Source organism: Physeter macrocephalus, unplaced genomic scaffold, assembly GCF_002837175.3.
Source record: "Physeter macrocephalus isolate SW-GA unplaced genomic scaffold, ASM283717v5 random_221, whole genome shotgun sequence".
NCBI lineage: Eukaryota > Metazoa > Chordata > Mammalia > Artiodactyla > Physeteridae > Physeter > Physeter macrocephalus.
Window position 1 is genome coordinate 45478 of NW_021145507.1, and position 13038 is coordinate 58515.

General features: G+C 55.7%; 2 protein-coding genes across 4 annotated transcripts in view; both read left to right on the forward strand.

Moving 5' to 3' along the window:
* Positions 1-2551: 2551 nt before the first annotated feature.
* On the forward strand, positions 2552-6594 carry CD164L2 (CD164 molecule like 2). 3 transcript variants are annotated; one of them, XM_007120352.4, is made up of 6 exons: positions 2552-2715; positions 3134-3301; positions 3402-3473; positions 3962-4006; positions 5575-5719; positions 5997-6594. In XM_007120352.4, exons 1-6 carry the CDS (start codon positions 2628-2630, stop codon positions 6010-6012), a joined length of 534 nt encoding a protein of 177 aa, XP_007120414.2. In that variant the 5' UTR covers positions 2552-2627; the 3' UTR covers positions 6013-6594. The 3 variants fall into 3 exon arrangements, with proteins under 3 accessions (XP_007120414.2, XP_007120415.2, XP_007120416.2); XM_007120353.4 differs by having other exon boundaries at positions 6281-6594; XM_007120354.3 differs by lacking the exon at positions 5997-6594 and having other exon boundaries at positions 5575-5723.
* A 2537-nt stretch (positions 6595-9131) lies between these two features.
* The window catches only part of FCN3 (ficolin 3), a 5369-nt gene continuing 1462 nt past the window's right edge, over positions 9132-13038 (forward strand). The window contains 7 exon segments of the mRNA XM_007130990.1: positions 9132-9138; positions 10005-10100; positions 10447-10490; positions 10956-11102; positions 12219-12348; positions 12455-12552; positions 12554-12590. Of these exon segments, the coding sequence (XP_007131052.1) occupies positions 9132-9138; positions 10005-10100; positions 10447-10490; positions 10956-11102; positions 12219-12348; positions 12455-12552; positions 12554-12590 (559 nt within the window).

Sequence of the window (13038 nt, forward strand, 5' to 3'; positions counted from 1 at the left end):
CAATCTACAAATAAATACTTAATACGATATTAAGTAGAGAGCCCTTGAGGGTCTCACAGACCAGTGAGACAGGCAAACATGTACACAGTCACAAGATGGTACAGTATGGTTATTTGGTAACCACCTGCTTAGCTTTTATGTGTGCAGGGAGTTAACTACAGATGAAGATAAACATGGTCCCTGCCTTCCTGGAACTCACTTATAGCCTAAGAAACAAATGAGTAATTAATTATACAGTTGATACGTGTTCTGAAGGAAAAAAGGAGGCATGATGTTGTAGAATAAGCAGGAGACCTGTTTTAAGTAGGGAAGTCATGGAGCAAGTCAGTTGAAGAGAGGATAGAAGAGTTTCAAGGAGAGGGCACAGCAGGTACCACATCTTAGGAGGAAAAGAGTTGATGTGTTTGAGGAACAGAGAGGAGGCTAGTGTGTCTGGAGCCAAAGGAGCCATGGGGAGAGTAGGAGGTGAGCTCAGAGAGTTCGGCAGGGGGAAGATCATGCTAATATTGGAGAGCAGTGAGCCATTGGTGGGCTTAAACATGGGAATGGTACGATTTGACTTACATTTTCAAAGGATTGCTCTGGCTGCTGAGTGGAGAACAGACTGGAGGTGGGGGGCAGAAACAGAAGCCCTACCAGGAGGCCACTGCAGTCACCAGGGCAAGAGATGGTGAGGGGATGAGGGCTTGGGTGCGGGAAAGCAGACGGATTTGGATCTACCACCTGGGACAAGTGCCACAGCAGCTCGGCCTTGCTCCACGACAGTCACAGAGGGCTTCCTGCAGGCGGTACCCATTTTGCATTGTCCTGAAGGATTAGTTTGCCAGACACATGTAGTCAGGAGAGGAGGAGGACACTCCAGGAGAGAGAACAGCTATAGGATAAAGTCAAGGAGGTACAAAAGAGGGTGTGTGTTGGGGGAAAGGCTGTTCTATTTTCTCAGAGGGTAAGAAGATGTTGGGGTGAGCACAAGACTTCTAAAGACTTCTAGAGCCAGGAATCACAGGGCTGTGAAGGCCAAGCTGAATTGAAAAGTGTTTCATGGTTGAATCCATGTTTTCAGGACAGCCCTGCACTGTGAGGGCCGAGCTGGGAGGGTCCTGGAGGCTGAGAGGCAGTGTGAGGCCAGCAAAGGGAAGATGAGGGAGCAGGACACAGGAGAGACGTAGAGGCAGAATCTGCAGGACTTTAGTCTAGGGGCTGAGACAGAGGGAGGGAGTGAGGATGAGACCATGGTTTCCAATCAGGTGCCGGGGGGAATGAAGGGGCCTCCGTGAGTGGGGAAGAGGGACCGGGCAGTTTCAGGGGCCTGAGGCACACTCAGGTAGAGGTGCCCAGGAAGCAGATGGACCCTCAGGAGGCATAGCAGAGGGGAGAGTAGCCTCTGACCTCGCTGGATCCTGGGTCCGCATCCTGGCCCCCCTCCTAACTGTGTGCCCCTGAGCAAGTGATTTTACTAGAGGCCTGCAAACTGGAGATAACAAAACCCATGCTTAGAGGGTAGTTGAGGACATCAGAGAGAAGCTGCAAGTAAAACTGCTTAGTAGAATGTACATTCTGCTAGTAGTAAGTCGTTAATAGTTGTTAATTATGTATTATTAGTTACAGGTGTGGCAGCTGGGGAGCGAGCACTGGGCTGGAGATGGAGATATGGGACTCGTTGTCTTTCAGTTGGGAACTGATGGCAGAGTAATGGATGAGATGACCCCAGGAGAGGAGAAATAGAGCTCAGGACTGAACTGGGCCGCCAGAGGTGAAGAGGGGGAAGGAGGAAAAGGAGAAGTAGAGAAGGGGGAGAAGGAGAGGGGAGGGGAGGGGAAAGGGGAGAATGGAGAATGGGGGGAAGAGGAAGAGGAGGTGTATTCTAAGGAACCTGAGAAATGGCTGCAGAGGGAGAAGAACCAGAAGAGGCAGAGAGGAAGGCTGTGGAAAGGCCCACTTGTCCCAGTAACAATGAGACCGCTGACTTGGCCAGAGGGGATGTGGTGGGTCAGAGGTAGACGCGGTGTGTTGAGGGGCAGAAGAGAGGAGGGTGCAACGAGTGAAGCGAGGTGGGCTGCCAGAGCCTGGAGGCCCATCCTCGCCGTCCTGGGGCCTGGTTGGAGGACGCCCTTGACGCAAGCCCGGAAGTCAGGAAAGTGACTTCGCTTCAAATCCAGATTTTGCCACTAACTCTGTGACCTCCGACTAGTCACTCACTTTTTCTGAGCCTCAGTTTCCTCACCTGTGAAGTAGGGATAATAATGCAGCAGTTAAATAAATAAATTTTTAAAAATAATAATAATAATGCAGCAGAGTTTTCGCGAAACTGAGGGAGGGGGAATCCAGCGACCTGGTCGCCTACCGGTCCTGGACTCCGCCCCCTTTGCCGGAGCCCCGCCCCAGATCCCAGAACCCCGCCCCCACCAGGCCGCGCCCACTACCCACGCCCTATCTGACCCCGCCTCAGACCACAAACCCCGCCCACCTGGTGGTGTCACTAGCCCCGCCCTGCCGGAGCCACGCCCACCTGCCTTCGCCCAGGTTTCCCGGGTCTCACTCCCTACACCACGGCGGAGCCGAGTCCAGAAGGGACGCGCCACACCAGCACTCCGCAGACCCCGACTCCCAGGCTCCGCCTCCGCGCCATGGCCGCGCCGGGACCCCGCGCCTTACGGGCTGCGCTCTGTGGCGGCTGCTGCTGCCTCCTCCTGTGTGCCCAGCTCGCTGTGGCTGGTAACGCGTGCCCTTCACCCTTCACCCAGCCGCCTGCCAGGAGCAGTCGGGGGTTGTGGGGCGGGAGGGGAGTTTTCCACATGTGTGCGGGGCTCCTGCGGTGGGTAGAAGGAGACTCCAGCTGTGTGTGGAGCCCTGTGTGTACATATAGGCGCCAGGTGTGAGGGAGCTTCAGGTGTATGGAAGTGAAGCGGCCCCAGGTGTATGGGGGGGTAGCTCCCGATGTATACAAAGGGAGGGTGCTCTGGATGAATGTCAGGGAGGTTCTTGGTGTGTGTAACCATGTGTTTGTGGAAACTGCAGATGGGCAGTGGGGCTTGGGGGATCCAGGTGAGTGTATGTATGCAGAGGGGTGAGATCCACCGTAGTGGGGAAGGGGGGCTGTAGCTTCAAAGTGTTGCACGCATGCCACTCCCAGGTAAAGGAGCTCGAGGCTTTGGGCGGGGAGCCCTGCTCCGCATGAACATCTGGCCAGCTGTCCGAGGGGCCTGCAAACAGCTGAAGCTCTGTGAGCATTGTGTGGAGGGGAGCAGAGCACACAACCTCTCTGGCTGCGTGTGGGAGCAGTGTCAGCTGGAGGAGCCAGGTATGGAGTCAGGCCCTCCCCAAGTTTAGTGCCCCCAGTTATGAATGCCAAGGCCTTGGCCCCACCCCCTAAACCTCTTCCGTGCACCTTCTCCCACCAGGACACTGTGTGGCCCAAGGTGAGGTGGTCAAGGAAGGTTGCTCTGTCTACAACAGCTCAGAGTCATGTCCAGGTAAGGGGGCTCCTGCTGGCCTAAGTCAAGTTGGAGGGAGGGGGCTGAGGTGTCCCCAGCCAGAGCCTGCCTCCAATATGGAATTGGCCTCTCCCAGAGAGTAGACTATGCCCACGAACACCGGGGTCCAGTTTCAGTTCTGCCTTTAGCTCACTGAGAAGTCCCTTCCCCTCTCTGGCCTGTTTCCTCCTCTGTAAATTGGTGCAGCCAGAGGATCTAGGACAAGCATGTAGAGAGGATGGGGGAGCTAGCTCTTCTATTTTAAACCATAGTGAAGACTTTGGAAGTTCAGAAGGGAATGGGGGGAGGGCTTCCTGGAGGAGGTGGCATCAGAGATGACACTTAAAGGTAGAGTGGAAAGAGGGCACATCTGGTGGAAGGAACTGTGTGAACTAAGGCTTGAAAGTGTGTTGGGTAGGCCTGGGTTGGGGTCTTGATGGGAATTGGGGGTGGGGATCTGGATTATTATGGATTCCCTGTCTCTTCAGCTGTGCATCACCACCCCACTTATGAACCGAAGACCATCACAACAGGTAGGTACTACCTGGGGGAATGGGAGGCCTAGAGGTGCAGGGAAAGACAGAGCTGGGCTCAGGCACTGACGAGATCTGTGACCTCAGCCCTGTGATTTCTCCCTCTGAGCCTGTTTCCACATCTGTAAAGTGGGTTGGATAATACTTCACAAAGTTGCTGTGAGGATTTTATGAGAAGATGTATAACACCTAGTTCAGTTTCTGATGCATAGAAGGTGATCAAGAAATGATGGTTCCCATCTCTTCTCCCAACACCACTTCTCCCAACACTCAGAATGACCCCCTCCGGACCTACTTGGTGCTGAGGGTGTATGGCTCAGGTTGCCAAGGTGTCCTCAGTGACTACCTACTGCAACGTCTAGGCCCAGAGAGGGTCACAAAGCAGGTTCCTGGCCGAACAGAGGCAAGATCCCCACCCCCTTGTTCGACTGCCCCTCAGGGCCTGGAGGTCAGCAGGCTTGGCAAGGATGGCTGAAGAGGCTCTTGGTTAATTAAAGCGAGAAACGTGATCGTAGGGGCTGAATTATTGATGGCTCAGCTCCCTCCGGCTTGAGCCCCAGATCAGTGCTGTACAGCTTATTTCTTCCTTCTTCTTCTCCTCTTTCCCCAGTGCCTTCTCTGGGGCTCCCTGAGCTGCAGCTGGGACTACCCTTTGCCCTTCATATTCTCAGACCCCCCCTTCCACAAGCTACTCCCTCTGGGAGGTGGACCCAGCTCCCAGCTGGGCCCCTTTCACTGCCCCAGAATGATCTTCCACCCCCAGCCCTGCCCTGCCCTGCTCTGGGCACCTGGCCCAGGGCCTGAAATTGAATCCCTGGTGGGAGTTGATGGCTAACGTGGCACAGCTGGGAGCCACCCAGACGTCCTGGCAACCGTGGGCCACAAGGCGGGGGCAGGGGAAAGGGTCAGGGGATGCTGTGTGAGTCTGGCTGTGCCCTAACTGTGGGGTGACTTTGGACAGGCCTGGCACTCAGAGCCTGGCTTCTCCCTCTGACGTACATCATCAAGTCTTCATCTAGCTACTTGGTAGCGTGTGGGCCTCCACTTCTCCCGCTGCTTCTTCCCTCCCTAAGTAAGGGCTCTGGCATTGGGTGACTCCAGGGTCTCGGGACTTAGGAGTCCTGAAAGGAGACCACAGCATCTGCATCTGGGCTTCAGACCCCAAGACCCAAGGCTGAGAGGGACTCTGAGCTGAAGCGGGTGTGGATGTCCAAGTTCTGGGTCCATCCTCACCCTGTTGGGCCCCTGTGGAAGAGGGAGGCTGGCAGCGAGCTCAGTCACCATCTGGCCCCTGCAGTCAGGAGGCTCAGAGAGGGTGTAAGAGGCATCAAGCCACCGAGCAGCTCAGGAGCAGAGCCAGGGCCGAGCCAAGGCCCTGCCTCCCCAGCCAGGCACTGTCCCTCCCCCCAGGCACTTCCCAACCGCCCTCAGGGTCTGGGTTGGACTTCTGAGCCTGCTGCTCAAGGCTCCCATAGTGACGACTGGGGCCTCCAGATGACCTGTGCCGGGCGTTGGGGTGGGGCTGGGCTCCTGGCCCACAGTGGCCTGCTGTGACCTCCACCCTGCAGAGAGCCCCTCGGTCCCTGAGGCCCACGGCCCTGGCTTTGATGGGGCCAGCTTCATTGGCGGTGTCGTGCTGGTGCTGAGCCTGCAGACAGTGGCCTTCTTTGTCTTGCGCTTCCTCAAGGCCAAGGACAGCACCTACCAGACACTGTGAGTACCTAGCCCGCCGAGTCCCAGCTCACTGCCCACCCGCCCCTGTCTCTTGCCCCTCAGGTCCCTGTTAGGCCGGTGCGTTGCCTTCCCCATGGGGCAGACTTAGGGGCGATGAGTCCCTCCCAGCCTCCCCCATGTGAGCCACCCCCCTTCTCCCTCCTCCAGTTGTGGGGTTCTCTCTGCTGGGTGTTGGCTGGGGCGGGACTCAGCCTGGGCCCGGCGTCTGCGAGCCCAACTGAGCCCACCTGTCTTTGTCCCCTCATGCTGCCAGCAGGGAGGAGAACCAGTAGGTGACAGCACAGGCAGCCTTCGGCCTGCAGCTCTGTGGCCACGGGCAGGAGCCTGGGCCATGTGTGCGGTTTGGTTTTCCTCCGAGAAGGGGAGCTGCTCTGAGGCCCCCGTGTGCTGTGGCCCCATGTGTGCTGTGGGGCGGATCGCTGCAGCCTCCATTAAAGTGTTTGCTCTTTTGACCACCGCCTGCTCTCTGAGGGTGGGCGTCCTTGGCCTGGCTGAGGTGGGACCACTGCCCTGAGTGCCCTCTCTGTCTGGCCTCTGCAGAATCTGACCCCCTTCAGGCCTGGATTCCACACTCAGGGGAAAAAGGATGAAGAGGCTGCCCTCTTGACTCGCTTGTGGGCACTAGGGGTGGGAGAAACTTTGGTCACCAAATTCTGGCCCCTGTGGGCACCGAGCAGGCTCGGTGCCCAGTACCTGACATCCCCTCCTGTCTGGGCCTGGTACCTGCAGATGAGAGCATCCTTCAACCACCTCCTGTCTCATCCATCATCCCTGCGGGGCCCCCTGCCTGGTACTAGGTCTGGAGCCTGCCTCCTCCCATCAACCTGGCCTGGACACTGCCCCCAAATAAAGGAGCTCTTTCCAGCACTGTGTTTTATGTCCCATGTCTTGGGCTGTGTGTGGATTGGATAGGGTGGGGGTATGGCCACTGTCCTCTCCTTAATGGAAATTCAGACTTGAACTGATACTGTCACCTTTTAAAATATTTTTATTTGCGGGAATTCCCTTGGTGGTCCAGTGGTTAGGACTCAGCGCTTTTACTGCTGGGGCGGGGTTCAACCCCTGGTTGGGGAACTAAGATCCCACAAGCGGCGTGGCACAGCCAAAACAAAAAATATTTTGATTTGTTACATGTGTTTAATCCCCTCCTCCACCACTTTATAGATAAGGGTACAGAGACGCAGAAAGGTAAGCACACCTGTTTAAGATCACACAGAGTGGAATGGGGCGGGGCTGGGATTTGAATCCAGGTTTTTCTGACTCTAGAATGAGCAGAACTTCAGAACTCCTCTGCAGAGGCGTCTCCAGGCTCTTTTGGCTTCTAAAGTTGGGTCTCTGCCCCAGTGCCAAGGCGGAGATGCCCCCGGGACCCTCCACAGGGTACTTCTGGCCTTCCTTGAGCAGGCCCTTCTGGAAATCTCCACCCATGCCCACCTCCCCCTCTTCACCCCCCATCCCTGGGCCCAGAAGTCTTCCCTGACCAATAACATCTCCTATCAATGGGGCACTTGCTGGAAACCAGGCATGTGGCTGAGAGTCTGACATCAGTATCTGATTTAGTCCCATGATTGTCTTAGGAAGCTGAGAGGCAATAGAGAGTCATGGGTGAAAGTTCAGCCTGTGGAGCCTGACTGCTCTGTGTGAATGGGAACAAGTTAATTGAATAGCTCTCGGCCTCAGTTTCCTCGTCTGTAAAGTTGGATAAGAGCGGTTCCATCTCTGTGGGATATGGGGAAGGTGCAGAGCAGGTGCGTGTGCTCCATCTGCTTCATTCCAGGGCACCCATCCACCCTTCCAGCTGGGAAGCCTGTGGTCGGCAGCCTGCACCTCTTCTTGCCCCAGGCCTAGTCTCCGTGCAGGGTCTCCGGCTGCAGCTGGAAGGGCTTTAGGGCCCCTGGGCTCCACAGGGAGTTCCAGCTACTCCTTGGCCTCACAGAGGGCTCACCTGCCTAGACATCGCACCACCATGGACAATGCCAAACAGAGTCCACCTCCTCGTCCCTCCCCCTCCGTGCTCACTTCCATCAACACCCCCTGCCTTTCAGACATCAGCCTCCCCTTTAGCCTCCCCTCCAGCTCCTTGCATCTACCTCGTGTTACCCAGCCTGCCTTGCTCTCTCTTCTTCAAGCCCCTGCACACGCAGTTTCTCCTGCCTGGGTCACCCTCCCTTGGCTTCTCCACCCAGCACTTAATCCTGGCTGGTATAATGCCCGTTCTCTCCCAGGCCAAGGGAGGAAATGCCCCTATATCTTTCTGGCTTTCCACCCAGTTAAGGAAATTTCTCTATTGAATGTTTTCTTTTTCAAAATTAGTAAATGTCAGGAATTCCCTGGCGGTCCAGTGGTTAGGGCTCCACACTTCCACTGCAGGGGGCACGGGTTTGATCCCTGTTTGGGGAACTAGGATCCCATAAGCCGTGCGCCCCCCCCAGAAAAGTAGTAAATGCCTGTGAGGAACAAGAGGACTACACAGAAGTTTATATAAAGAGTGAGAATCCCTCTCCCCCTGGCCCCACTCCCCAGAAATAACTGTGCTTAACAGGATGTGTCAGACCTTTTTCTATGAATTCACAACACACATTTAGCGCTTTTAAAATACAAAGTGGGAGCGTGCTTTACATATTGTTCTGCAATTTTGCCCCATTCATTATAGATCAGATTTGCCCTATGACTTATACAGATGGTGATGATTTATTTGCCTGCATCCTATCAGTGTGCAGCTGGGTCATTTCCACTTTATCATAAACAGCATCATGGTAAAGGGGCTTGTCTGCAGATCTTGGCACACCTGTGGGAGAGAGTAGGGAGGACAGATTCCTAGAATTGGAATTGCAGAGTCTCAGCGTCCATCTCATGGATCCATCTTGTCTGGCAAACTTCGCCTCTACCTTCCCTACCCCAACAAGCACTGAGCCTGGAAAAAGGAGGCCCTCAGGGAGGGTTTGATGAAGGAATGAATGAGTGAATGAATGAATGAATGAGCCTTTCCTCTCCTCCCCTCCCCTATCACCGGAGGTCCCTCTCCAGCTCAGACCTCACCGCTCACATCTGGACCAAGGCTGCTGCCCCTTCACTGGCCTCCCAGTCTCCACGCCTGCCCTGCACGGTCTGCCCATTCAATGGCCTATATTAGCAGCTGTTTTCTAGGCACTGCCAGGGGCTTCTCAGTGGACCTGAGGGTGGGCATGAAGTCACCTTGCTAAGGGGGGGGCATGGGCTTGGGCAAAATCTATGGCATATAAGTGCCAGAGAGAACACAAATCATGTCCTGTCTCTGGGCCCATTTCTCCATTTTTATTCATTCATTTAACCAACATTAACTGAGCACCTGCTATGTACCAGCCGATAACCCAGGGCCAGTAATAACGACCATGAGGGGGGCTGTGTAACAATGGGGGGTAACGTACCGCACCCAGCATGACTCGTGGGGTGCAGTAGGTGCCCAACAGACGGTAGCAGCCGTCATTCCTGACACTGGTGACAAGGATCAGAGAAGGATTCCTAGTGGAGATGGCATTAGGGCTGGACCTTCATGGATGGGCGGAGCTTCACAGGGAGAGAAGAGGAGGAGGCTTCCGGATGGAAGGCAAAGACTGAGCTAAAGTTCAAAGGTAGAAAAACCCTATGTGAATCCAGAAGTCTGAAGAGATGGCTGCAGAGCCCTAGAGGCCAGGAGCAGAAGTTGGACTCCATCCTGGTTGGAGCAGGCAGGGATTTTGCCCATTCTCTCCAGGGCTGAGGAAGGAAATGCCCCCACCTTCTGCTGGTTCCAGCCTGGGTGGGGTGTCCCTGGGGAGGGACAACAGGAGGAAGTCTTGTTTCATGTCCTCTCACCAGCCTGGTCCCTTATAAACTGACATCCTCCCTCAGGGTCTCCAGCAAGGTCAGCCCGCTCTGGACCCCACTCTCCCTTTTGCCCCTCTTGTTTGGGGAGCACGCCTGAGAACCCAGGATGCCCCAGCTGCCCAGGTAGAGGCCTAGGGCGCCCTCCGTACCCATCTGCCCTCATTCCCTCCCTAGGTATCCTTCTCCCAGACAGGCTCACTAGCCTCAAGGAGCAGTGTGGGAGTTTGATAATCTGGGCTCTGCACAAAAACATATGCAAATAGATGCAAATGGTGAAAAACCTTGCCAGCTCCAGAGGCAAGTGTCCTGACAGCTAGAATCTGGGTTGTGAACACAGAAGTGCAGAGGGGTCTGGGAGAGAAATGCCCACTCCCCCCATGCCCACCCTGTGCCCACCCAGCCCCTTGTCTCCCTGCAGAACCCAGGGAACTGGAAGCCAGCAAAGTTGTCCTCCTGCGCAGTTGTCCTGGAGCCCCAGGAAGTCCTGGGGAGAAGGGAGTGCCAGGTCTTCAAGGTGAGAGATGCCGTGGAGCAGGCAGGGACCTGGGGCAAGCTGGGGAGGACGGGGTGCAGCAGTTGCAGTCTGTGCTGAGAGCCCATGACAAAAGGGCAAGGAACCTACTGCGTGCCAGGCTCCAGGCTGGATGCCCAGCATCCGAAGATTGATCTTGTGAGGTAGGTGGTACCATCCCCATTTTGCTGGGGGGAAAGTGAGGCTCAGAGAGGATAAGCAGTTTGCCCACATTTACAGAGCCAGGAAAGGCTGCAGCTGGGATTTGATTTCTGGCTCCAAATCCCTCGTTGCTTTTTGGCCCCTGACATGGGGTGGGACGTAATGCATCTCTGCCTTGGGATTTCAGGGCAACTTGGACCACCAGGCAAGATGGGCCCCAAGGGTGAGCCTGTTGAGTATGTGGGGCCAGAGGTCTCTTCTTCTTTCTTTGCTCTGTCCCTGCCTCTGCTTGGCTGCTGCTCGGGAATCGGCTATGATTTCTCTCCTGCAGAGGGGGTGGAAGGCTGGGAGGAGTGGGGAGAATTAGAAGGGCCTGGGCACCCTCCCCTCTGGTGGTTAATTGGCACTCCCTTGGAGGTACTCAGACCTCAGAGCCAACGCTCATCTTTCCCTGGGGCAGGAGATTCAGCGAACCTGCTCCGGGGCCAGGAGAGTGAGGCCGCCTTCACAGGAGCCAAGCACTTGGAGTCAGTTGGTGCTGGGGTGTTGGTGGACCCCAGGTGTGGCCCAGTGCACCTCGGAACCCCTCTTCAGGGGTCCAAAGGAATCAAGAGGGCTCCTGGGTCCCACACTTGGCTTGTTCCATTGCCTGTGAGGGGAGTGGGATGTGGGGAATAACTTGGGGGCCCCCCTCAGTCCATCTCCCCTTCCCCAGGCCCCAGGAGCTGCCAGGAGCTGCTGAGCCGGGGTGCCACCTTGAGGGGCTGGTACCATCCGTGCCTACCCGAGGGCTGAGCCCTCCCAGTCTTTTGTGACGTGGACATCACAGAGCGGGGCTGCCTGGTGAGCGAGTGTCGTGTCGGGGAGAGAAGGGACTCAAAAGTCAGGCCCAGTGAGCATTTCTTCCCCTTGGCCCCTAGGGGGAGCCAGAGCCCACCAGAGCCAAGGCATCACTTAAGCGTAACTCACTAAGGAATGAAGTCTGAGAAGGCTTCACAGAGGAGATGCCATTTGAAAGGGCCTTGAAGGCTGTGTAGAAGTTCTCGAGATAGATGAGGTGCAGAAGGGCATTCCAGGTAGAGGGAAAGACAAATGTAAGGAGGCAGGAGAGTACAAGAGGGTGTGGGGGGACTGTATGAATGAGCTGAGAGCAGGTGGAAGGGTTGGCTGAGGTCTCCTACTGTGGGTCAAGCATGGACTGAGGGCCCCTGAAAAGACCAGTTCACAGAGGGCACCGAGTGACCCACTGAGGAGTGTGGAGGGCAGTGGGGAGCCATGGAAGAGTTTTAAGCAGGGGAGGGACCAGGTCAGACATGTTTTAGAAAGAAGACTCAGGCTACACTGTGGCAGCTGCATTGAGTGGGGACCAGACTACAGGTAGGGACACAGGTTAGGACAACTGCAAGGGTCGGGGCAGGAGAAGAGCGTGGGCAGTGGCAACAATGGAAGTAGAGGCTCTTAGACTGAAAGATATTTAGGAGAGAAACTCTGCAGGGCCTGGGGTCTGCTTGGCTTGAAGAGGAAAGTAGGGGTGGGAGGGAGCATCAGGGTAGGGCTGGGTGGGCCTCTGGAGGTGACCTCTCTGCTCTAATATCTTGGTTCTTATGATACTAAATTAAAGCAGGTTGTTTTGAATCTGACCCCCAGCTGGACTGACTGTCTCCCGAGGACAGGGACGATGTTTCTATCATTTCATTTCCCCCAGGGCTTTCGAGGCTGCAGTGTGAAGTTGAGAGTCAGTAAAAGGTAATAAGTGCGTGTAGAGCTCATCAGCATATTCACAGGCAAGGCTCACTTGGACTCACACTTCATCAACAAGCCCCCAATCCAAAGAGGGGGTGCCTGTCCACCTACCCCCCACCGTGCATCCATCCTCAGCTGCCTCTGCCCCCTGCTTCTCCTCATCCCCTGCTCAGCGTGGAGTAATGGCTGCCGTGCTAGCCTTCTCTGCCTCCCTAGCTATTCCAGCGGGGACAGGATGGTTCCGTGGATTTCTTCTGCTCTTGGTCCTCCTACAAAGCAGGTCTTGGGAGTCAGGAGTCCGAATTCTGGCTGGGTGATGAGAATTTGCCCCAGCTTACTCTCCAGAGTAGGTTCTCGGTAGGGTCCAGGGAGCTGGAGGGGCATTTCCCTGGCATTCTGACTTCCCACCTGGGATCTGAGGATTCCTCCATCTCTGCCTCCCTGTCCCCCAGGTACCTGGGAGCTGTGGGTGGAGCTGGAGGACTTTAAAGGCAACCGCACCTTTGCTCACTGTGGGGCCTTCCACCTCCTTGGGGAGGCAGGTCACTACCCAGCTAGTGCTGGGTAGGTTCCCAGAGGGCACTGCAGGTGAGCGATCCTACAGTGGGGCCCTGGAGTAGGCAAAGAAGGTGAGGGAGGCTGGGTTCTTTCCCAGGGCTGCCATGGCCTCCATGAATGACCCAGGACAACTCCTTCCCCTCTGTGGGCCTCAGTTTCCTCAACTGAAAAATGGCAGTCGTGAGACAGGGTGGTGTAGGAGTGAAGAAGCTGGGCTCTGGAGGCAAACAATCCTGAGTTTAAAAGTCCAGCTCTGTCATTTACTAACTATGTGACCTTGGGCAAGTCCCTTCTGGGTTAGAGCCTCAGTTTCCTCCCTCCCAGGTTGGGAGGGTGTGGGAGACCTCTGAGGCTCTGTTGAGTGTTAGCATTATCTGCCGTTTTTTTTTTTTTTTTTTTTTTTTTTGTGGTATGCGGGCCTCCCTCTGTTGTGGCCTCTCCCCGTTGCGGAGCACAGGCTCCGGACGCGCAGGCTCAG

Coding starts and splice junctions, on each gene's coding strand:
- CD164L2 (XM_007120352.4), top strand. CDS start 2,628: ATGGCCGCGCCGGGACCCCGCGCCTTACGGGCTGCGCTCTGTGGCGGC. Junction 2,716..3,133: donor TGCCCAGCTCGCTGTGGCTG/GTAACGCGTGCC, acceptor TGCCACTCCCAG/GTAAAGGAGCTCGAGGCTTT. Junction 4,007..5,574: donor ACCGAAGACCATCACAACAG/GTAGGTACTACC, acceptor TCCACCCTGCAG/AGAGCCCCTCGGTCCCTGAG.